The sequence below is a fragment of the Beta vulgaris genome, chromosome 3 (assembly GCF_026745355.1).
Source record: "Beta vulgaris subsp. vulgaris cultivar EL10 chromosome 3, EL10.2, whole genome shotgun sequence".
Lineage (NCBI taxonomy): Eukaryota > Viridiplantae > Streptophyta > Magnoliopsida > Caryophyllales > Amaranthaceae > Beta > Beta vulgaris.
In genome coordinates, this window is record NC_079204.1 from 41,002,008 (window position 1) to 41,025,556 (window position 23,549).

The following is a 23,549-nucleotide window of genomic DNA, read 5'->3' on the forward strand; positions in this document are numbered from 1 at the left end:
TTGCTTGCCCATGGAGAAAAAATGTCTCCCCATGGAGATTTCAAGGGTACTTCACTAATAAAATTACACTTAAAATTCATTTCCATTACCGCAATTTATTAACGAGTACCAAACAGGCCTTCAGAGTATCAAGCTCAGGTTATACACTATGCTTGGTTGGGTAAATATATACCATAAATCCTTATTAAAAAAGAAATTGTTTTTTGCTACTATTGTTGCTACAGCTTATCAGGTCTAGAGAGCAAGAAACTCAACTGTTTGGGACATGTCTGTTCCACAGCTTGAGCATACCATGCAAAACATTATTTTTTGTATAAAAAGTATTTGTAAAGCCTATTAGGAAAGAAAGTCAACAATATTGGTAGAATGTGGTTTGATAGCTTGTAATAGCTTGGCTCTTTGAGCCTGTTGTTTTTACCTGTCCTGTTCTGGTGAGCCTTTCCTGTAAGGTACCACTAGGCCTGGATTTTGGCTTAGGATGTATTCTTGTTTCTGTTGCAATTTATACTCCTCTTACTTGGCAAAAAAAGTATATAAGAGCAAACCGAGTCGTCAATTAGTAAGGGTATTTAATGGTAGTCTAAGAGAATTGTAAATTATATGGTGAATCGTAAATTAAAGATATTGAGTGTATACAATGTATAAAAAAAATTTGAAGGGGTATCTATTGAAAAATTCGTTATAAATTAAAATATTGGAGCAAAAAAAATGAATTTGGAAGAAATAAGTTGCATCAAAGTTGAAGGAGGTAATTTGAAGGCAGTGGGTTGGAAGCGGAGGTAGATTGGATCAAAAGTCTGACTATAAGTTGGATCAAAGTTAGATTATGCACCATCTAATCTGAATCTAACCAGTTGTCATATTGAATGAAGACATTTAATGTATTCAATTCAACCACAAGCTTTTATTTTTCTATGAAAAGTTTGGATAAATAAAGTGCATGACAAATTGCATGGGATTTGACGAACTTGAGGTTTTAAGAAAAAATTTAGATAGATAATATATGTAAGTTTGTAAATAAAAATATATATTTTTTTACTATAAAAGAGATATGAGATATAATCTATGAATGGTACATGCTTTATAATTACAACTCTGTTGTCCTCACTTTGTACCCCATATAAACTTATGCGTCTTGATCTCAACTTATTTTTGTTAATATCAATAAGTTTTTATACTAATATTAATATCAATACATATAATCAAAACACATGGACAAGTATTGTAGATCATCACGTTTCTTCCCCAACTTATATGGGATGTGGCTCCACTTTGCTATTGACATTGCATTGACAATTTTTATATAAATGATTGGAATATTTGCATAAGAGGTTTCGAACCCATAACCTCTTAATTCGAAGTTCATGATCTTACTATTCAAGCTACACCTCTAATATGTAATCACATCCCAATTCCAAATACTGAATCCATACGCCTTTTCAAAATTTAAATGATAAATTACAAGAGATCAAGAATCGAATAGAAATACTATCTACTATTAGTGCTGAAGTACGTGGGCAAGAACCATAGGCTGCAAATGTTATCCCCATTTTTTTCCTCAGAACTTCATTAGAAAATTTTAGGGTCTATTCGTTATTGTTTTCTATATTCAATCCCCATATCTTTTTTGAAAACAAAAGAAAAAAGAATGTGAAAATCAGAAAAAGTAATTTCTAATAATCTATTGTCAGTTTTCAATATTAACATGATTAGTAAAACTTTTACTAATTTATAGTTTATTATACAATTTATATCATATAACTTTTATAATCATGAAACCAAAAACTAAAAATCGACAATAACATTAAGCTTAAATTACAAGTTATAACTCATGTGATCGTCCTGATCAATAACTAGTTTACGTTGATAAGTTGAGTTGGAAGGCTTAGTGTAATCGTTTGAAAACATAGGAATCAAAGGCAAAAGAAAAGGACAAGCATAATAAATTTGCAAAATTGACTAAACATGGACGAAGATTATACTTGACCCCATTGCTCCTAGAGTCCTAGCAATCAATGGGCCCATAAAACCATAACCATCCATGTGTTTGTCAAACTAAATCTTCTACCAAACCCATTTCAACCAAAAAAGACTACTAGTACTTTAGAAAGCGAAACACATCACGAAACTCAAGTTGACCTCTATGCTTTGTTCCTTCCTTTCCCATTCAGCAAAAGCCATTTTTATGATTTTCTTTTCATCATACAACTTTGCAGTTACGCAATTTATGACCTTTTTAAAAACTCCATTCCTCCTCGAATATTCATTTGAAGAAAAACCCATCAAAAAGAAAACAAAAACATTTTTGCCGTGTTTTTTAGTCAACTTCTTAGAAACGCCCACACAAAAAAAAAAAAAAAAAAAAAACTGCAAAAGTAATAATAACTCATATACTTATTTTCCAAATTTTCTCCATTCAATATATTCTCTGAAATCTGAATGCTCAAGCCAGAAGTTAGATCATCATCTCACAGTTCAACAAGTAATCTTCTGCTCAAAAAAAATTGAAATTCTTTCATTTAGTTTTATGATCAATGGTCTTAACTCCTGTGGATAGTGCTAATAGTACTTTAATGGCGGTTTCTTATATCATGATTCTGTTAATTTTGAGAAAAGAACCTGAATTTATAGATGGGTTTTGTTTGTTTTTGTTTTTGGCTTCTGATGTATTAATTTTATAAAAGAAGCTGTAATTTAAATGGGTTTTCTTTTTTGTTTTTTTGAAGTGTATCCAAAGGTGAAAGTAAGGGGCTTAGAGCAGGATGATGAGTATGATCGCCTCAGAAGTCCACTTCAGGGTTTTAATTCCCTCTTCATACGTGATTCTAGCCCCCCAGGTATTTTTTATTTTATTTTATTTATTTACTGTTAGTTATCAAAGTTTTGCTTGTAATTTAATTATAAAGATGTTAGTAAGAATATGTATTTTTGGGTATATAGTGAGAACCACAAAGAGTGGTAATGTAGACGCGATTTGATCCGAGTGTTTTAAGTATTGGCCCCATGGTGCTAGATGACATCCACTATAAGAATGTTGTCATGATTGAACTGTCCATTTTAGTTTCTGAAAGTTTTGTGTTTATAATAGCTTTTATGAATATATTTATTGTTTGAGTGTCATCTAATTACCTAGGATCATATCCCATCGGCCATCTGCATCACTGTACTTAGTCGCTTGTTTACACCAAAAAGAAAAAAAATTGAATATTTAGGGAAATGTTCAGCGGTATCCTTCAATTTTGGCTTTTTATCATTGGTAGCCAAAAAAAAGTTTGATTATCATAAATAGCCTTGAAGTTTTGGCTATACATGAAAATGTGGTATTAACAACCATTTTTTGCCATAAACAATTGTTAAGAAGGTTGTTTTCATAGTAATTAAGGTCTCTAGTGTCTCAAATAACATAAATTGTCTTTGACAAACTTTCTTTTGTTCATATCTTTTGTAAAATCAAGTGAAATAAGTTTTTAATAAGACGCAAAGGCAAAATAGATTTTACGGTTTTTTCACCATATACCCCTGACAAATTTTTTTTTGCACCATATACCCTTTCGACTTTTCAAATTCATCATATACCCCTCACATTTCGAAAAATACATCAACTTACCCTTTTGACTAACGGTGTTAGACTTCCGTTAGTCATTAACCCCTAATCCCCTCAACCCTAATTAACTAACCTAAATTAAATCCTAATCCTAACCCTAATTTAATACACTTTAACTAACCTACTGCCACATAACTCTCCACTGCCACATCACCCTCCCCCTTACCCCCCACTGCCACGTCACCCCCCACTGCCACATCACCCTCCCCCTTACTCCCACTGCCACGTCACCCTCCCCCTTACCCCCACTGCCACGTCACCCCACTGCCACATCACCCCCTCCACCCCCACCCCAACCCCACACCCACCCCACCCCAACCCACACCCCCCACCCACCCCCACAACTGCAGTCCCCCACCCCACCACCCCCGAAACCCCCGAAACCCTTCCGCCACCTGCATCGCCGCACCCCCCTCCTCTTCCGCCACCCACAACACCGTACACGCAGCACAAACTCGCGAAAAATCCGGCAGCCGCAAGTTAAAGTCGCACAGTAGCCGCAAAATCCGGTAGCACAAACTCGCGCAAACTCTCGCACCACCCCGGAAACCCTTCGCACCACCCTCGCAACACCCCTAAAACCTCGCACCTCCCTGAAAACTCCGACAATTATCCTCGTACATCCTCGATTAAAACCAGATTTCGTCCTGTAGCCACCAATTAAAAGAAGATAACTTCACAGGGGGAGGGGGTTGCGCGATTTTGCAGGGGGAAGGGGGATTGCGCGAGTTTGTGAGGGAGGTGAGGGAGACTTTAGGGGTGGCGGAAGGTTTTTTCGGTGATGCGATGTGTCGGAAGGGGGAGGAGGTTGCGTTACTGTGGGCGGCGGAAGGGAGGGGTTCCGGCGCTGCGGGTGGCGGAGGAGGGGAGGGGGTGCTGCGTGGTTGGGATGGCGGAAAGGGGAGTGGGTGTTGCGTGGGTCAGGTGGTGGTCAAGGGTGGTGGGCCTGGGCATGGGTAGGGGTGGGTTGGGCTGGTGGTGGGCTTTTAGGGTTAGGTTTTTGGGTTAGTTATGTTTAGGGTTAGTATTAGTGTTAGGGTTAGGTTTAGGGTAGTTAATTAGGATTAAATGGGGGTTTAGGTGTTAATGACTAACGGAGTTTAACGCCGTTAGTCATTAAGGGTAGTTTGATGTATTTTTTGAAAAGTGAAGGGTATATGGTGAATTTCAAAAGTCGAAAGGATATACGGTGCAAAAAAAAATTTGTCATAACCGTAGATTTTATAAAGGAAACTCATATCATTCTAGCTTATGAAATCATACTTAGTTCAAAAATGACCCTTTCAACGGTTGTTTTTAACGACAAAATCGTTGTTAACGCGACATTTTTAAGTGTAGCCAAAACCTCAAGGTTATTTCTGATAATCAAACTTTTCTTTAGCTACAAATGTTAAAAGGCCAAAGTTGAATGCTACCACTAAGAATTTCCCATATATTTATTGTGATTTCTCCGTTTCAAATAGTAGGATATATTCTACTTATGGCGGACTTCATGTTTCCTTATATATTTACGTTGTTCAGTTAAGGGATATCTGAGGGTTATCTTACTGTGTTTCATATCAAGATTTTTTTTTTTTTTTTACAAATGTAGGCTACAATGTTTATACCTTGTTATAATACTAGTAAGGCAAACTAACTAGAGCCTCCTTAGATGTCACTTGAGGAGGATTAGATCTCGTCTTGAATATCAAAGATGGAGTTTGGTTATCCATTATAGTGCTGAAGCAGAATTTACGGTGGAAGCAAAGGCCGTAGGCCAGGATGGAACACTTGATTTGTCAAAGGAACAATTTTTAAATGGTTAATGATGGTTGCTTGAGATGAAACAAGTGGGGAGATTACTTCCTGCTGGAACTGGAAAACTGCAAAGAAGTATTGTTTCACCCTCTTCCTCCTTTCTAGATGAAATGACATGTGTATAGACACCTTTGAAATGCAGCCAATACCATTCAGATCTTGACAATAAGTATGTTGAAAAAATGGGAAGGAACCTGTTAGGCTCTTATAACACACTTCTGCTTGAGTTTCATGAAAGGTGAGGAAAATGAGGTGGAAAGAGACAATCAGGAGAGAGAGAAGGTGCAGTGGAGCATTCACAAGAGACAATGCATTAAGCATGCCTTTATCTTGGTTAGGTTCATCATGTCTGTGTTCCATTAATTTGAATTTTTGTCTTTTCCGTGGACAGCATTGTGACCGCTCCTCTATTTTTGCTGCCCATGTCAGAAATATGTGCCTGCTTCACTGATAACTTGAATATATATTGGATATAGGCAAAGGTCTTAAATTGAAAATATAGTTATCCAATCTAGTGATGATGATCACAAATCCCCCATCTTTGTGAATTGGATTAGATTGAGTTATGAAGCAATTGAAATCTTTCTAAATTAAGTCTAGTCTCTAATAGGAGATGGAATCTATCGAAATGTCATCAATGGTTCTAATTTATATCTCATACAATATCGACTAGATACCTTAAGGAGTATAAATTTAACGAGGATTACAAGGACTCCTCAATAGATGTACTTCATGCTTTCGCTAGGTTTGAATAGTTACCATGTTGTAGATTAGCCTGACGAAGCTTGAAGCCTCATTGCATCTCTCTTCTTAAGGTTCTAGAATGTAATAATAAAATTTTGATACTTCTTGAAAGGAATACGAGACATTTCTATGATTCAATCTGAAGGTCGATTAACAAGCTAAACATACAAGACTGCAAAGAGAAATAATGAGCACAGCTGCGTCTTCCTTCCAGCCTCATCCATGGTGTCAAAACAAGGCTGCATCATATCGTAACGCCTGTATTGTAAAGGTTTTCAAATCTACCGAACCGATATTACCCGCATCCTAAAGGTGTATGAAAACCACGTTTTAGGCAGGTTCTAGAGATATCTCATGGTCTAAGCCGATATTTGGTGATACGACAAACGAATCATCCCCGTTCCTCCATCACCGTGACCGTTACCGCGATCGTGGCCGAAACCGCATTTTCAAACTATGGTATGATCACAAAGATGTACAGTGCACAAGCAGTCTAGCCAAATACTCCGTTCGTCCTATTTTACTTTCTACATCTCCTTCTGCACGATATCCAAGATAAGACTAAAATTTGGCAATAAATAACTTTATTTGCTCATTATTGGATTTTAAAATATATTGATATCAATAAAAATATACATTGGTGTTGGAAATTATTAGTATGATTAAAATATTCATGAAGAACAATCAAATAAATAATATTGACAAACAATAGATTAGAATAAACTTATGTGCAGATATCTGACAACTGAACTTGATTGATTCTCATATGAATAGCGTTGTGCCATGGTAAGAGAGTCACTGCCTTAGAAGCAATTTCGCCACCATATCGCTGCAGGCTTTCAATGACGAATGCCCCCCAAGGTTCACACAACACCTTTGAATTCTAGACACCAAACTCAAGGGTTGGAGTTTCTCAAAAGCTACTCAATTATTAGAAGGAAAGGTTGGCCATGTGTTTTAGATTAATGAATAATCAAGCGAGAGAGAAAAATAGTCAAGAAGGTATTTATATGAGGGTTAAGAAAATAAACCCGAAATAAATCCGGAAAGAACAAAATAAGGCTTTCGGAAATCGCGAGCCACGGAGATAGGCGCAAGTCACAGTCCACCGTGAGACACATACGTGCACCACGAGTCGTGGTAAGGACTCGGCAAAAGACCAAGGGCTTCCAGACGATGCGCAAGACGCATGGAATTGCATGACGCATCGAATTGCACGTCAAGCAGCTATGCTGCACAAGAATGCTCGCATTCATTCAATATGCGCTTGACGCAGCGAACTTGGCCTTGACTTCGCGTTCTACTTGAGATGAAATCCAACAATTGGGACAGATCTAACATGATTTCACATCATAATTTTTCTCTTATGTACTAAATACTAATGGAAAAAAATTGGTCAAAGTTTTTTGAACTTTCATCTTGAAAAAGGAAACATAGCAAGTAAAGAAAAGACATAGGGAGTTCCTACTATTTCTTTGGTGCACAGGAAAAAAGAAAGACATAGGGAGTTGCTACTATTTCTTTGGTGCACAGGAAAAAAGGCCACCTTTTCTTTGCTTTGAACTCTAGGAGGCCAGAGCATGTCAATACACCTTATAGTACCAGCCTTTGCAGTATCTTATCAGCACCAGTTTGTTTCAGAAAACAATCGTTTAGTCAGCATCACAATAAGTAATCCTCTACATGATTCAGCTGGCCAGAACTTAGTCCCATTTATTGCAGAATAAAAGCCACACAGATCATGCATACCTGCAGACTGCAGTATAAACACAGAAACCAACACATACTGTAGCAGAGAACAATTTTTCTTTATATATGTCAATTTTAGGACAAGGACTATAAGAACCCAGTACTGTGCTACTGATTTTGAGGCACTTCTTTACGATTAGGGACCGGGATAAAAGAGCCCAGTTCAATGAGCAGTCAATTCTTTGCAAACTTTGAGATCTTTGATGTTGAGGCACTTCTTCTTGACCATTGGAGACAAGGTCCAATCTTCTCGAAACCATCCGTTTTTCTTCCAAAGCTATTGGCCCCCTACACTTTTTCTTAGCTTTGGCCCACAAGTATCTTTTCAAGGTTCTCCAAGCCCTGATACTCGATAGGCAACAGGAACTGCATCATCCACTACAGTACTTAATTGGTTTCACATGAGTTATTTTGTCATGGTTTGGGATTCTTTAACATTCTCTTCCATCAATAATGTAAATTTACGCAATAGAAAACTTCAGCTTACTGTGCTGGGAGAGAGGTTGTCTGTCACATTGATGTCTAGTAATTGCGTCACTTGAATCATTGTTACTTGTTGCTTCTTTTTCATTTATGGGACTAAGGTATCTATGAGGATGAGCTCCCTTGAAGTGCTGGTTCTGCTGCCTCTGTCATTGAATCTTCTGCTGAATACGTCATTTTTCAAGAATGTGAAGTTCTGAGGTCCCTTGTACATTTTCTTTTCTCTGAAGCTCTGACCTGCTAAAGTAACTGCAAAAATGTGGCATGGAATCCACATATAAGCCAATCTTCTTAGGCAAGTATCTTAATTATTTTTCATGATTCTTCATTATCTTTATGTGCTGTAAAGCTTTCTTAGGATTGCTCTATACTTTAGAATTGAGGCCATCCAGATCTAACTGTTACAAGTTTCTTTTCATCAAACAGTTATGGTCCCCACAAGCTTTACACTTTGTTTGGATTGGAGGAAATGGGGAGAAGGGGAAGGAAGAGAATGGGAGGGGAACAACTTTCTTGTTTGGATTAGAGATTGGGGGAAGGAAGGGGAGGGAGAGGGAATGATCCGTTATCCATGCCTCTTTAATAAGCGTCATCCCTCCCAAACTGGAGAGATTTTGAAGGAAAATAGAGCTCCATCTCCCCCCTCCCTTTCTTTCCCCTCCCCTTCCTCCTTTATTTGTCCCCCTTCCTTGCACTCCTATATTGCTATCCAAACAAAGTGTTAGTCATGTGGAGAACTATAGTAGTTACTAATTAAGATGGAGGTTTCTTCTTACTAAAGAGAGAAATGGATGTGTGCTTATCTTTTGTCAGGCATGATAATGTAAATCCACAACTTTGATGCTCGTAGAGTTGTCTTTGCAGTTTTTGTTTTCCTTTTATCTTTTGTAACCACTGGTATAGACTATTACCCTTTTTCTTTAATTCCGTGTCTTTTCATTACCTGTGGGCATTGTTTTTCTTCATGCTATGTTTTAGCTAGATATGGCTTTAGAGCTTTTGCATGTGTTCTTCACAATCTTGATGCATCTCCTTGGTTTAGGCTAATTGACGATCTATTACTAGAATCTGTTATCGTATTGTGATATATATATATATATATATATATATATATATATATATCTACTTTAATCACTGCACATTGTATGCTCTTACTTCACTTATATGTAATTGAATGTTGGTTATTGCTGACAGTAAAAGGAAGTAATCATTCCTCATCAGTATCCGTTGCCAAGGTACCAAGGTCATACATCCCAAGATCAATTACTCCACCCCCTTCTATGCCAAAATGTAAGTTCCCCTTTTTCCTGCATAGCTACGTGCTGCTTTTTTTTAGACTAGCCATGAACATGAACCTTACTTTTGGTACTATTGTTCAACTGGCAGCTGAAAAAAAGAGCGAATCGGAAGAAAATGGTACTAAACCCCAGATCAGAGCTAGTTCTATCCCAAGACCACGTGCTGTCATTTCTAGCCCTGGTAAATTTCATTAAACTCTATATAGTCTAGATATGTTTGACAACAAATGGTATTCGAAGTTCTACATTATGTGATAGATACGTGGTTGACTTGGAACTTCCTTAGCTTAGTTTTGTTTCCTGTAATTTAGATGATTTTTTATTGTATTTGTCTAGCTACATAAGGTAGAACTCCTTTGAACTTGCAATTCTCCTTTTGCTAACTAAACCTGGCAGGAAGGTTAGCCACAGTTGGAAAGATGCGAAATTTAACAAACAAAAATACGTGACCTTCTGCAAAGTTACCTTTTTGTCTCATCAGTGGTCATTCTTTTCTCACATATTGAATAGTTGTTTTACTCTAAGCATACTCTTTCTTTTCCTTTTCTTGTTTTGTTAAATACGTGGTAACCAAACCTTGTAGAACTAGGGAATCGTTGAACTACTTTGCTTCTTATCATCCATTTTCATCCCAAGCAAAAATCCCGCTTCCTTTTATATAACCTACACCACCTTCCTCCACAGAAAAACGAGCTACTTCATTATACTCTATAGTATACATAAAGAGAGGCATGCAAGACCTTCGTTGTCGGACTTTCAATAGCTCACAGACTTGAAAGCCTTCTGCATTCATAGGTCGAAAGTAGAGGGGTCGTTAAGCTCAACGAACCAGAATGCGACCGCTGGATATTTTGGTCGTGTTCGCCTTGCAATCCAGTACAAGCCATCTGGGTCGTGGTTCGGGAATTGGTTTCGCTTTCGGGGTAACAATGGTGCAAATATGTAAAGAGGAAGCAAAAATTTTGCTTGGGATGAAATGGATGTCGATCCTGATGTTAAGAAGCAAAATAGCTCAGTCATTCCCTAGTTATACACTGATTTGGCTACCAAGCATATAGCAGAATAAGGAAAAGGAAAAAAAAAAGAGTATGCTTCAAGTAAAACTAATATTTAGAATGTGTTGAAGACAAGGGCTGCTAAGGAGACAAATACGTTAAATTTCCAGAACCTCTGTATTTCTATATGTTGAATATCGTCATCTTTAAAACCGTGGGAAATCTTCCGGTCAGGTTTAGTTGGCAGAAGGATAATTGTATGTTTGCAAGTTCAAAGGAATTCTACCTTATGTAGCTGGGACATCGCGAGCTAGCTCTTGAAAAGAGCAGCCAAGCAGCAAGTAGACAAGCAACACAAAGAAACTTTGGGAATAAATGTTTATTTTGTTTGTATAGCTCTTCTATATTCTAACATGACAGCTAGTTAGATGCAGAAACTGACAATTTTAGCCTCTGTACTACCTGAAAACCTCGTGAGATTTCTTTCTGCCAAGTGATGTAAACAGCTATATATTTGACGATCCTTTTTTCTCTCTGGTCATTACAGATAATGACCAAATCTTGGGAAGCAAAATCAAACTGAGGTCTCAACGACCATTAACTTCGAAAAATCACCACTTGACTCAGAGCAAACAATCAGAAGGAAAGTGCACTCAAATGAGTACTACATCGGGCATAAAAAACCACGACCTGGCTCATAGCAGGAAATCAGAAAGAAAGTGTACTGGAATGAGTACTACATCAACCTTGAAATACCACGACTTGGCTCAGAGCAGACAAGTAGAAGGAAAGTGCACTGGACCAAGTACTACATCAGCCTTGAAAAACAATGACTTGGCTCAGAGAAGACAGTCGGGAGGAAGGTGCACTCGAACAAGTACGATTATTAAGAAGCCCTTAAAAGAAGATGAATATAAGGAGATTAAGCATGTGATTGATGTTAAAGCAAAGAAAGAGTCAACTGTAGATGTTAGAGTTCCAAAAACAAACATTAGTAGAGCAAAACCTTGCTTCACGATAACATGATTATTGGTGATTTATGAAGGATTGGAGGTATTCCAACAAATTTACACTCAATTAATAGTGTGTCATACCTTAATGACAATCCTCTCCATTGATGCAAATATGATCATATTCAGGAGTATATACTCTCTGTGTAGAATTTGGATTGGCTCCGACATGAAGTATCTTCAACCTTACATTGAGGAATTAATGATAGAAATGAGTAATGGACTGCTTTAAGCTGTTTCATAGGTGTATGTAGTGTGTTGTTAAGAGTCATGGTATGGTCAATGGTGGGCATATCAATCTATTATTATCAATCTATACAAGATCGGATTTGTGAATTCAGATGTCAATGGTTGAAAACACTATGGCCCAGTCAGCAATAGAGTACTATCTTCTCCCCATATCAGAGTGTATGAGATAGGAATACACATGGTGTCACAATTCCTGGTCACAACTCACATGGTTTGATAATAGATGTCTATACATTGAGATTTGAGGGTGATTGCCCATTTCCATCTTTATATGAAGTCTAGTTTAAGTCTATTCCTACTCCATTCCGATTCTAGTCCAATTCAAAGCATATGTCCATTTGGACCTAATTCATTCCTTATGTCTAGTTTGTATTTTTATGTAATCCTGATCAAGTCTTAGGACTATAAAAATTGAGTCTTAGGACTATAAAAATTGAGTCTTAGAACTATAAAAGTTGATTTTTCGGACTATAAAAATTGAGTATTCAAACTATAAAAGTTGAGTTTTCGTATTATAAAAGTTCTCTAGGTCTATTTTGCACTATATGTAAACCCTAGTCAAATCTTCGCACTATAAACGTCAAGTCTTCAAACTATAAAAGTCACGTCTCCAATCTAAAAAAAAATGAGTCTTCGGACTATAAAAGGTCATCCCCCTAGGTCTAGTTTGCATCATATGTGAACCCTAGTCAAGTCTTCGGACTGTAAAAGTTAAGTCTTTGGACTATAAAAAGTCACTCTTTAGACTATAAAAGCTGAGTCTTCGAACTATAAAAAGTCATCGCCCTCTGTCTAGTTTGCATTATAGGTGAACCCTAGTCAAGTTTTCTGACTATAAAAGTCAAGTCTTCGGACTATAACAGTCAAGTGTTCAGACTATAAAGGTCAAGTCTCTAGACTATAAAAGTTGAGCCTTCGGACTAAAAGGTTAGTCTCTAGGTTTATATTGCATCTCTATGTAAGCCCTAGTCAAGTCTTCGCAGTATTAAAGTTCAACCCTAAGTCTAGTATGTAAACCCTAATCAAGTCTTCAGACTATAAAAGATCGTGTCATACCTCTATTGTCTACCCTGCCTTCAGTCTAGTCTGCTTATTGTAAGTTCAAAGTCTAGTGCTCAACAAAGTTTGATCATTTAGTCCAGTTTGCTTGCATAGTCTAGTTTTGTACATGTTTGCATATGCATATAGTTAGGCTTCATGTCAACATCATGGTCAAGCCCATACTAGTCCAAAATCCATAATCATTTTTAACCCTCTATTTTAAATGCATTTCCTATTTCCATTCCCATTCCCCCTTTCCATTTCTCATCTCCCATTTCCCATTTCTCCATCCTTCATTTCCATTTCTCATTTCGAAATTCAATTCTATAACCTACAAGCGAGGTCCATTGTATTCCTCCCTATATCTATTATTTAATCACAAATTTAAACCTTTTTATTTTTCCAATCCCAAACTCCCATTTTATCTAAAGGACTATCCGACAGTTCCATGGTCTCTGGTGATATCTAACTTTTCCTAAATCACTCCCCGAAGAAGAATTTCTGGTGAAGAACTTTCAATGCTCAAGATAGATCAACTAAATTTCAATCAAGGCTCAAGTCTAATTCACGACAAGCTTACCCAAAGTGAAGGCTTCCGATATATGGAAACTCCCGAAAAGTTGTAATCTTGAACCTCATTTACGGACCCGATTATTTACTAAAAAGGTTTTCGAAAATCTTTCTAATCATTCTATCTTTCTAACATGTCCAGATCTCTTAGCCTTGCAAAACCCTAACCTTGTATTGCATTTCATACATCCTAGTCTTGCATAACCCTAACCTTCATACCGTCTCATGCATCCTTAGAGAGTCTAAGTTTGCATTTTTTTCATCATTATGTGATTTATGTGAGTTGTTTGCACCTATCTGCTAACATCATCCTCCACAGGTAATAAAATTGCTTGTAGTTATTGTCCAACATATTAACTTTGTTTTGCAGCGACTGACATATATAGATCAGTTCTAAACTGTAGAGCGTTTAGAATCGTTCACCTTCCAACACCGTCTACTTTGACTATCGGTTTCCTGAACCTCAATCAAAGTGGGGGCTTCTGTAGACACACAAACGTATCTCCCCATTTAACGGCTCAATGATGACACATATCACGGTCTTAATTGGTCCGACCTAAGGGAAAAGCAGTCCGAACAACCATCCCAAAACTATTTCGTAAAGTGTTAAAGTCTTATTAATTATCCATTATAATTAATTATATTTTGAGCCTAACTCTTTCAAAGAGCCCATTCAAATATTCATTAATAATTAATTGTTTTATTTGCGTAAAATAAATATTTTCAAAGATATTTTTGTAATTAAAGAGGGATTTTATCCCGTAAAATCAAAGTTCCAGAGTTAAAAGATAAAATAAAATCTTTACAGAAAAAAACTGTCAAAACATGTCAAAAGCAAGTCGCGGGCCGAGCACACGTGTCATGCCACATATACTTGTATGTCGCAAAAAGTCGTGCGCCGAGCGCACTTCTCTCTGCAATGCACATGCTGTCAATTTTATCTTTTTTTGAAGCATGCACCACGTGGGCACTGATCATTGATCATGCCACGTCTGGTGCACCAATGTGTGCCTGACACGTGTGATTGTGACTTACACAACCCTCTACGCTTGACGTAGCTGGCACTTGACGTGCAAATTACTTTTTCCTATTAATACTCTTTGATTTTCCGGATTAAACGATTTTTGATACTTCGACTTCGACTCTTAAAGAACACCTTACGAACCTTTACAAAATCCCTACCAAAACTCATATTTTTCAAATACAAACTCATTCAAATCTTTTATACATTCAGATCTTTAAGCTTCACGATTACTCGTCCCGAATGCTGTCAATCTCTCAGACCCAAGCCATAGTATTATCCTAAGGGTCCTTGAATCAATTTACTAATTTCATATTACTAACTATTCCTTCATAATGTAGATTTTTAATATAAAAAATGCTTTTTGTATATTCTAACCTTTTATATCTCTCTTCTATTTATTTTCATATATTATTGCATGCTTGCCTGATTGTTCTATGCATGATTCTTATCACCTACATGTTATCATTGCTAATCAAGACTTAAATAATTGTTCTAACATTAATGAGATAACTTGGACAACCTACCTTTTAGGTTCTCTGTAATATCGATTGCCTAATAGCATGTCACTAAAAAAAAGTATTTTATGTGTTTCCTGAACCAACCTAGACTAAATTACTTTTAGGATGCATAAAAACATTATTTGGTTGTTCTATGGCATAAAAATTGACATGAATTGATATTTAGTAGAGGACATCAAAGGGCAAATGTGGTTCATTATGATCGTGTTCATACCTCACCCCTGAATTCAATATTTGGTTCATTTAGACCATCCATGGAGTCGGGACAGGAAAACCTACAATGGATAAGTCCCTAATTTGTCCCTACGATTTTCCAATATCCAATTAGGTTTATGGGTCTTCCTTTAAAGACTTGTTGGCGACTTCAAAACATTTTTCTATAAAACCTTAACAGCGGGGTAGTCAAATACGCGCTACACTGCATTGGCGAAATAAAAACACGCCTATAGGTTTCTTTAAGTGGGACATAAATTTTGAAGCAACAACAAGGAGTATATAAGTATGTTTAAGGAAAGTCAGAAACACTTCCTAAAAAAAGAGGGAGACAAGAAATTGGGACATCTAGTAATGTGTTTGAGTATGATGAAGGTGTGTATGATATTGATAAAGTTATATGGAAAAAGAAAAGTGCATTCTTTAATTTGAGTTGGAAAATTGGGTACATGATTTCCTTAGACATAATTTAGATTTTATGCACATCGAGAAAAATGTGTGATAATTTCTTAGGAACTCTTTTAGATATGGAAAAGAGTAGAGATGATAAGAAAGTTAGGGAGGCTCTTAAAGAGAAGAACATTAAATCTCTTCTTTGGCTTCAAACTCACCCAAGTAGTAAAGTCGATTATATGCCTCAAACTGCATACACCATGACTAAAGAACAGAAATAACGATTTTTGAATGTCATAAAAAAGCTTAGATTTCCCGACGGTTATGGGTCTAATCTTTAAAGATGTGTGAAAATGAAGGAGCGAAAATAATATGAAAAGCCATGACAATCATATCCTCATGCAAGACATCTTTCATGTTGCGCTAAGAGCATCGAACGCCACAAAAAGTTATTGACTTGCTTGAAGAGCTTTCACACTTTTTTAAAAAGATATGCTCAACTTCATTTGTAAAAGAAGAGTTAGATATCATTCAGCCAAAGCTCGTGTTGATTCTTTGTGAGATGGAAAAAGAATGCGAACATTTTTTACAATCATGGTGCATCTACCAATTCATTTAGTAGAAGAGGTGAAACTCGGCAGACCTGTTATTACAAATGGATGTATCCCATTGAAAGATCAATCTCAAACTTCATTTTCGTTAGCATTTTAAGATAAGAGAACATCACAATACTTATCTTAGACTTTCACATTCATAAACTATGTTATGTTTTAAGGTAGTATTTATGTAGAGTTCTAATTCTGTTAGAATTCTATGTAAATTAGGGTTTTAATTTATAATTTCGATTTTATTTTAATTAAGTGTTTAAGTTAATTCTTGTGAGTTAAAGTTTTAGGAGAGAATCCACACACAAAAAAAACCCAGTTGAACTTTGAGTCGAAATACGCCTAAGTTCTTCATATCCCAGTTACTAATTGAGTTGTTGAGACAAAATACGGCAGCATACTTGACTTTGCATTGAAGGAACACATAAAGAACCTGTCTTTTAATCAAGATTCATTCAAGATTACATAAAATCCACTAAACTACATCAAAGAGCCCTAAACTAAGTGAATCTTTCATCAAAAATTACATCAAGTGGTGTGGCTGCTGCCTCGCCAACCCTCGCCTGCTGCCTCACCCACACTAGTCCGCTTCGATTGCTCGATCGCACACACCGACTAGCCGACTACATGCGCGACACCCTCGCTCGCACACGCCCGCCCAGCCGACTTCGTGCGCCCACGCCTCGCACGCCTACCCTCGCCAGTATTGCTCGCCTACCCTGCTCGCTAACATCCGCCCACCGTGTTTGACGACCACGCCTCCTTGCACGATGCCATTCAGGCTACCAATGAACAAGTCAACCTCCTTATTGCTCAGATGGCTGCTATGTCCTCGAAAGTCATATCCTTTGAGCGTGATGCAAATTTTTCACGCCCACCTCCACATCAACCTTGGCGTGAAGATGACTTAAGGTTGGCTGACTTACCTTCCTTTGGTGGCGACCTCGACCCTGAATCGTATTTGGAGTGGGAAAGCAGGTTAGATCGCTTCTTTGCACACAAAAACTGAGTGATGGGTCACAATTTTCCTATGCTATACTAAAGCTCACCAAGTATGCATCCCTTTGGTATGATTCCACGCGTACTAGGCGTGCAAGAGAGGATAAACCACCCATTGATTGCTGGTCATCCCTCAAGACTAAGATGCGTAAATGTTTCGTGCCTCGCACCTACAGACAAGAACTATTTGTGCGCCTTAACACATTGCGTCAAACCACTATGAGTGTCGAACAATACATCAAAGAATATGAGCGCCTTCATATGGCGTGTGATGTTAAAGAGGAAGACGAACAGAAAAACGCTCGTTTCCTTGTTGGTTTAAACAGATCCATCGCCAATGTGGTGGAATTACAATCATATGTTACGTTTGATGATGTGTGTCTTCTTGCTTACAAGGTTGAGCGCCAACAACAACCCCCTCGCTTCATGAAGACTTAGTAGTTTACACCACCTGCAGCCTCGTCGAATGCTACGACACGCACGCCTTCGAGTGATAAGGTTCCACCTGAGTCGTCGAGTGCTCCCACCAAGGCTGTCGAGTCCTCGAGCACATCAACTACGACTCCTGCTGCTAGTGCCAAGCTCAGGACCAAGAAAACTTAATGTTTTCGTTGCCAAGGTCTCGACCATATTGCGAAAAATTGCCCCAACACTACCCTCACCACACGTGAAGAATTGGTGAACTAGTTGGCCGAAGGATTTCACGCCCCTCTTGCCACTACACCTCCTATGGATGATGAGGAATTTTGGTCGAACCAATCTATTTGTGCACTAGAACAAGACCAACCTAATTTGCTAATTCGTCACTCTTTGTTATCTTCCAGCCATGATGAACCTGTCGATGAACAATGCACAAACTTATTCCACTCGAATTGTATCATCAAGGGTAAAGTTTGTCCATTTATCATAGATAGTGGTTCATGTACTAACATATGTGATTTGTCTTTGGCTGAATCGTTGAATCTACAAACACGCAAGCATCCGCAACCCTATAAACTAAGATGGTTGAATGATGATGGTATTTGGGTGCGTAAACAAGCATTAGTTGGTTTCCCTGTAGGTGAATATATGGATCAACTATGGTGTGATGCTTTGCCAATGACTGCATGCTCGTTATTACTAGGACGACCATGGCAAAGTGATGGACATGTGATGCATAATGAGAAAACTAATGCATATTCGGTTTTTATGGGTGATAAACGCATGATTTTGCAATCATTGCCTCCTAAAACTAGGCGTGCCAAAACCATTGATGCTGCCACGCCATGTAGGAAGAAGGAGAAGCAAGATGGAGCTCATGTGTGCATAAGTTCGTGTCATCATGATGAAGTCCTAAAAGCTACACATAACAAGAAGGAAGGTAGACAACAAGTCCTACAACTACACCAAGGCACTAAGTTGGGCTTAGGAGACAAAGTATGGTTGTCACTTGTTCTCAAAGACTTCATGTGAATCACAAGAATGGAGAGCGTATGGATGACGGTCCATTTGAAATTGTTGAAAAGATAGGCTATGAAACATTCAAGGTGTTGCTAGGAGATGGCATATGTGCAACATTTCTTTCTTGTGATGACTTAGTCCCATGCTTCAAAGACTAAAACTTGTGGTCAAGTTTTTTCTAGAGGGGGAGTATGATATGAAATAGAAGTAGTATTTATGTAGAGTTCTAGTTCTGTTAGAATTCTATGTAAATTAGGGTTTTAATTTATAATTTCAGTTTTATTTTATTTAAGTGTTTAAGTGATAAAGAAATCCTATTATACTTAGAAGTCTAATTCCTTTGTCATTGAGTCTAAATACGAGTCTTATTTTGCTAATTATATTAGGATAGGCGTGTGATATAGATAGTTTTAGTTTGTTGTTTGTCTTTATCCTTTAAGATGAAGATAGATAAGTTAGTTATTTATGTTTATCCTTTAAGCTTTACTAGTTTTAATAGGTTTAGGAATCTTGTACTATAAATATAAGAATTTCGGCCATCAATAAAAAGATAGTGAATATTTGAGTTAATACTTGTGAGTCAAAGTTTTAGGAGAGAATCCACAAAAAAAACCCAGTTGAACTTTGAGTCGAAATACGCCTAAGTTCTTCATATCCCGGTTACTAATTGAGTTGTTGAGACGAAATACCCCAGCATACTTGACTTTGCATTGAAGAAACACATAAAGAACCTTTCTTTTAATCAAGATTCATTCAAGATTACATAAAATCCACTAAACTACATCAAAGAGCCCTAAACTAAGTGAATCTTTCATCAAGAATTACATCATAAGTTTTCCTAGTTTCTTCCCCACCATCTCATACCACTCTGACACTCTCTGTACTTTCTCTGTCCTCAACTGGGTTGCGTCGATGAGCTGTCATACAGAGATGATGTGCATTGTCGCCGGTGCACTGTCGCACCGCCGACGTTCCTACTGTTGCCGCAACTCTATTATTGTAGCAACGACGACGATGGAGGATCTTGTAGATAACAAGGCGGCCGGGGAATCGGGTCTTGGTTTCTTCGAAGTTGGTGTTCTCAGCATCATTTTCTTTCTCTCCCCTCTCTTACTTTTGTTGTTGTGATATTGTAGTGATTTTAGGGTTTAAACTCAGAGTATATTTGCAGATTGCAAAATGCAAAATTGGAGAGAGTTGTTCTTCTTCTTTGGCTCACCAGCTATTTTAATTGAAAGGCGCCAAGTTTGCTGCTCTAGTTTCATTCGATTTCTTATGAATTTAACGGTGGATGAATGTATGATTGAATATAGTAGTGTGGGCAATGTTGCTGAGATTTTGTAGAAGGTTTGATGGCTCAAGACTCAAGAGTATTGGTACTAAAATCAGATCATTGAAGATGAAGAATTGTCAATTTGTGTGTGTGTGTGTTTTTTTTTTTTCCTTTTTTGCAGAATTTTTTAATACTAGGATCAACTTTACCTTTTTGAAGTGTTGAAAATTTTGATTTTTCTTCAAGTTATTCCAATCAAATAAGGGAAATTTCCTCATGTACCCCTGAGGTTTGGCGTAATTCCCAAATTACCCCCCACATTTGGGGAATTCCTCAGATACCCTTGAGGTTTGTGTTTGTGCTCAAAATACCCTTACTATGGATGGAAACCTAACGCCGTTAGGTTTTCCTCTCCTTCTCCCCAATTTTCTTTTTCTCTCTCCATCCATCATCCTCCATTGATGAACATGGAAGCTTTCTCTCTCCTCCCACCCCACTCTAAAGCCCTAACCACCCAACCCCCACCACCTCCCCTTCCCCCCACCCCCTGCGTCGCGCTCAGTCGCAGCCCCTGCCTCGGCCGCCGCTCGCCGGAGTTCGCCGTCCACCGGCATCCTCGTACTCTGTCTCCTTCGTCGCACTCTCTCTCTCGCTCCTCTCCTTCGTCGATTTGGACAGGTTGGGGTGGGGGGGTTGCGGGGGAAGACCACGAGTGAGGCGAGAGAGAGTTGCGAGCTCCGGCGAACGGCAAGCGAGCAGCAGCGGTGGTCTCCGACGGTGTCGCGCGCGGGTTGCCGGTGGTGTTGTACATACAACAGCTCGACGAAGGAGAGGAGCGAGAGAGAAAGTGCGACAAAGGAGAGAGAGTACGAGGATGTTGGTGGCCGGCGAAGCTTCGGCAAGCGGCGGCCGAGGCTGGCGCTGTGAGAAAATTGGGGAAAGTTTGGAGGATGGTGGGGGATGGTGGGAGGAGAGAGAAAGCTTGGAGGTTCATCCATGGAGGAGGGTGAGAGGAAGGAGAGAAACTGAAGAAAGAGAGAAAAAAAAGTTAAAGGTGTTAGGGTTCCGTCAAGAGTAAGGGTATTTTAGACCCAAATACAAACCTCGGGGGTATCTGAGGAATTCCCCAAATGTGAGGGGTAATTTGGAAATTACGTCAAACCTCAGGGGTACTTGAGGAAATTTCCCTATCAAATAAACACCAGTACATTACTCCACCATGTTAGTCTTTTAATACTTAATATATACACTAATTAAGCAAGATCATAAATTGTTTTCTATTAAGACTAACCCACATATCTTATGTTCGGTTTGGCTAGCATTCTTGGCATGGATCAACTTATCCCAACAAGGCAACATTACTCAAATATTATGATTATTAACAACAACTCGAATAGTTTGCGAGCCATACTGGCTCATTAACACCCTTACTCTCTGGCATAAGTGCAGAACGAAACATCATTCACCATATGTTGCGCTCGTGCTAGGTCAAGCATTACACAGTTACACTAGCAATCAAATCGAAAGACATGTAAAGAAAGAAGGAAACGTTGGTCGATTAACATACTCTAATAAAAAATATAACACCAAAGGGAGCACAATCACATTCTAGCTGACTATAACAGATCAACCTAGTCGAATTTGACGTGCTCAGAAGCTTAAACAATAAACTTAATCGAACTAGGCCATGACATCTTTGGTTGGCATTAAACAAACATAAGATTATTAACATGGTTGTTTTTAACCATAGTTATTAATTAACTTTATATCTTATATTAAATATTAATGAAATATTTTTAGTAACTAAAAAATTATCGAGCCTGTTTGCGAGCTTTCGAGCCAAACTTAAGGTAGCTCAGGCTCGGTTCATTAAGGTCTCGAACTCGAATCGAGCCCGCTCGAGCCGAGCTTTGACCGAACTTGGACCGAGCCGAACTCGAATAGTTTGCGAGCCACCCTGGCTCATTAACACCCCTAATTAGAGTGTATCCATTATTAATATTTAAGTAACACAATATTTTTTATATAAATTCTAAAGTGATTTCATACAACAAAAAAGGCTAGATAATCAAATTGGACGAAGTCAAGGGAATGTATATGACGAAAATCATTGGATAACCAATGAATTCGCTGCTTGGTTACACAACCAGGTTACATGCTTTACGATTTGGAGTTGCTTTATTTGGTTTATATATCAATCAAATTTTAGTTACTCTATTTCGAACTATAAGTCCATAACCTAGATGATAGCACGATGAAAGGAAAGATGAGAAAATCCTTGGCCGGTGGTTTCAGCAATCACGGAAGAATGAAAAGCTTCATTATCAATGGCTACAAGTTAGATATCGTGGATCAAGAGCGCTTTCGGAAGACACAAATTCTGGAATCATGGTCGAAGCTGATGGCCACGAGTATTATGGAAAACTTAAAGAAATATTAGAACTTGAATATTATGGTTCTTTCAAAGTTCTAATGTTTAGTTGTGACTTGGTTGATATACGTAAGGGTTTCAAAACATACCCGAGAGGTATAGTTACCGTCAACTTCTCGAAATTGATGCACACTGGTCGAAATTTGCTTGATGATCCATTTGTGTTCTCTTCTCTAGCAAAACACATTTTTTATGTCGAGGATGAGATACGAAAAGGATGGCTTCATGTTGTTGAGACTAAGCCTAGGGACTTCTTTGACATACCCGACGAGGATGAACTTTTAGAATCATAGAGTGGGGTTTTAGAATGTTTGTGTTGTTATTGCTTGTTTTGAATTTACTACGTCGTATACTTTTATTTTTTGGTTCTTCTAGAATTATTGTTCCTATTTTTATAAAACCTTTTGTGATAAATATACTCTCGCTCTTATATATATGCTAATCTTGAAGGTGCATCCTTGTCATTTTTTTGTGATAAACCTAAACGTTATGTTGTTATCTATTTGTAGTTTCAAACTCTTTGTATTGTTAAGAAGGTGAATATACTCTCGTTCTTACTTGCTCCCTAACAAACTTTAGTTGTGCCAAGTTGTTTGAGGTTAGGGATAATATTGTTATTTGAATCTATATAGTATGTTATTATAACTGTAGGAACGAAGATTGGTAACAATTGAATTTAACTCATTTGATAACCGTGGCGTGAAAAGATCACAGTCCTAAAGTTGAATTTTCACCGTAATAACACACAGACTCGTAGCAATCAACCTCCAGGGATATACGGTTTCTGTATTTCCAGTGTTGATGGAAAAACATATTAAGAACGTTCTTGAATATTGCCCAGAATTTAAGAGAAGAAAGCAGAGAAGAAAGTATTTCATATTTTTTCTGTGTTTTCAATGAAACCCTAAACCTCAGTGTTTATAGAGAGAAGAAAACCAGAAGGAGGCTGAAAATGTGGGGAGAAATTAAGGGGAAAACGGTAACTTAATACTGGATTAAAACAGTCATAAATCTGACTTTGACCCAAAAAGTTAGTCAAGTTTATTCCCCAAAGCCCAAAGCCCAAGCCCAAAGCCCAAACAATAAACCACAAGGAAAAATAATCCCGAACAA

At 37.9% G+C, this 23,549-nt stretch overlaps 1 protein-coding gene across 2 annotated transcripts; it reads left to right on the forward strand.

The window, feature by feature from the left end:
* Positions 1–2,022: 2,022 nt before the first annotated feature.
* Positions 2,023–11,814, forward strand: LOC104884189 (hypothetical protein). Of its 2 annotated transcripts, XM_057393717.1 has the most exons (6): positions 2,023–2,482; positions 2,727–2,837; positions 8,479–8,672; positions 9,572–9,667; positions 9,764–9,856; positions 11,218–11,814. In XM_057393717.1, the coding sequence occupies exons 3-6, from the start codon at positions 8,642–8,644 to the stop codon at positions 11,694–11,696; spliced, it is 699 nt and encodes a 232-aa protein (XP_057249700.1). In that variant the 5' UTR covers positions 2,023–2,482; positions 2,727–2,837; positions 8,479–8,641; the 3' UTR covers positions 11,697–11,814. The 2 variants fall into 2 exon arrangements, with proteins under 2 accessions (XP_057249700.1, XP_010667103.1); XM_010668801.4 differs by lacking the exon at positions 8,479–8,672 and having other exon boundaries at positions 2,029–2,482.
* Positions 11,815–23,549: the final 11,735 nt, after the last annotated feature.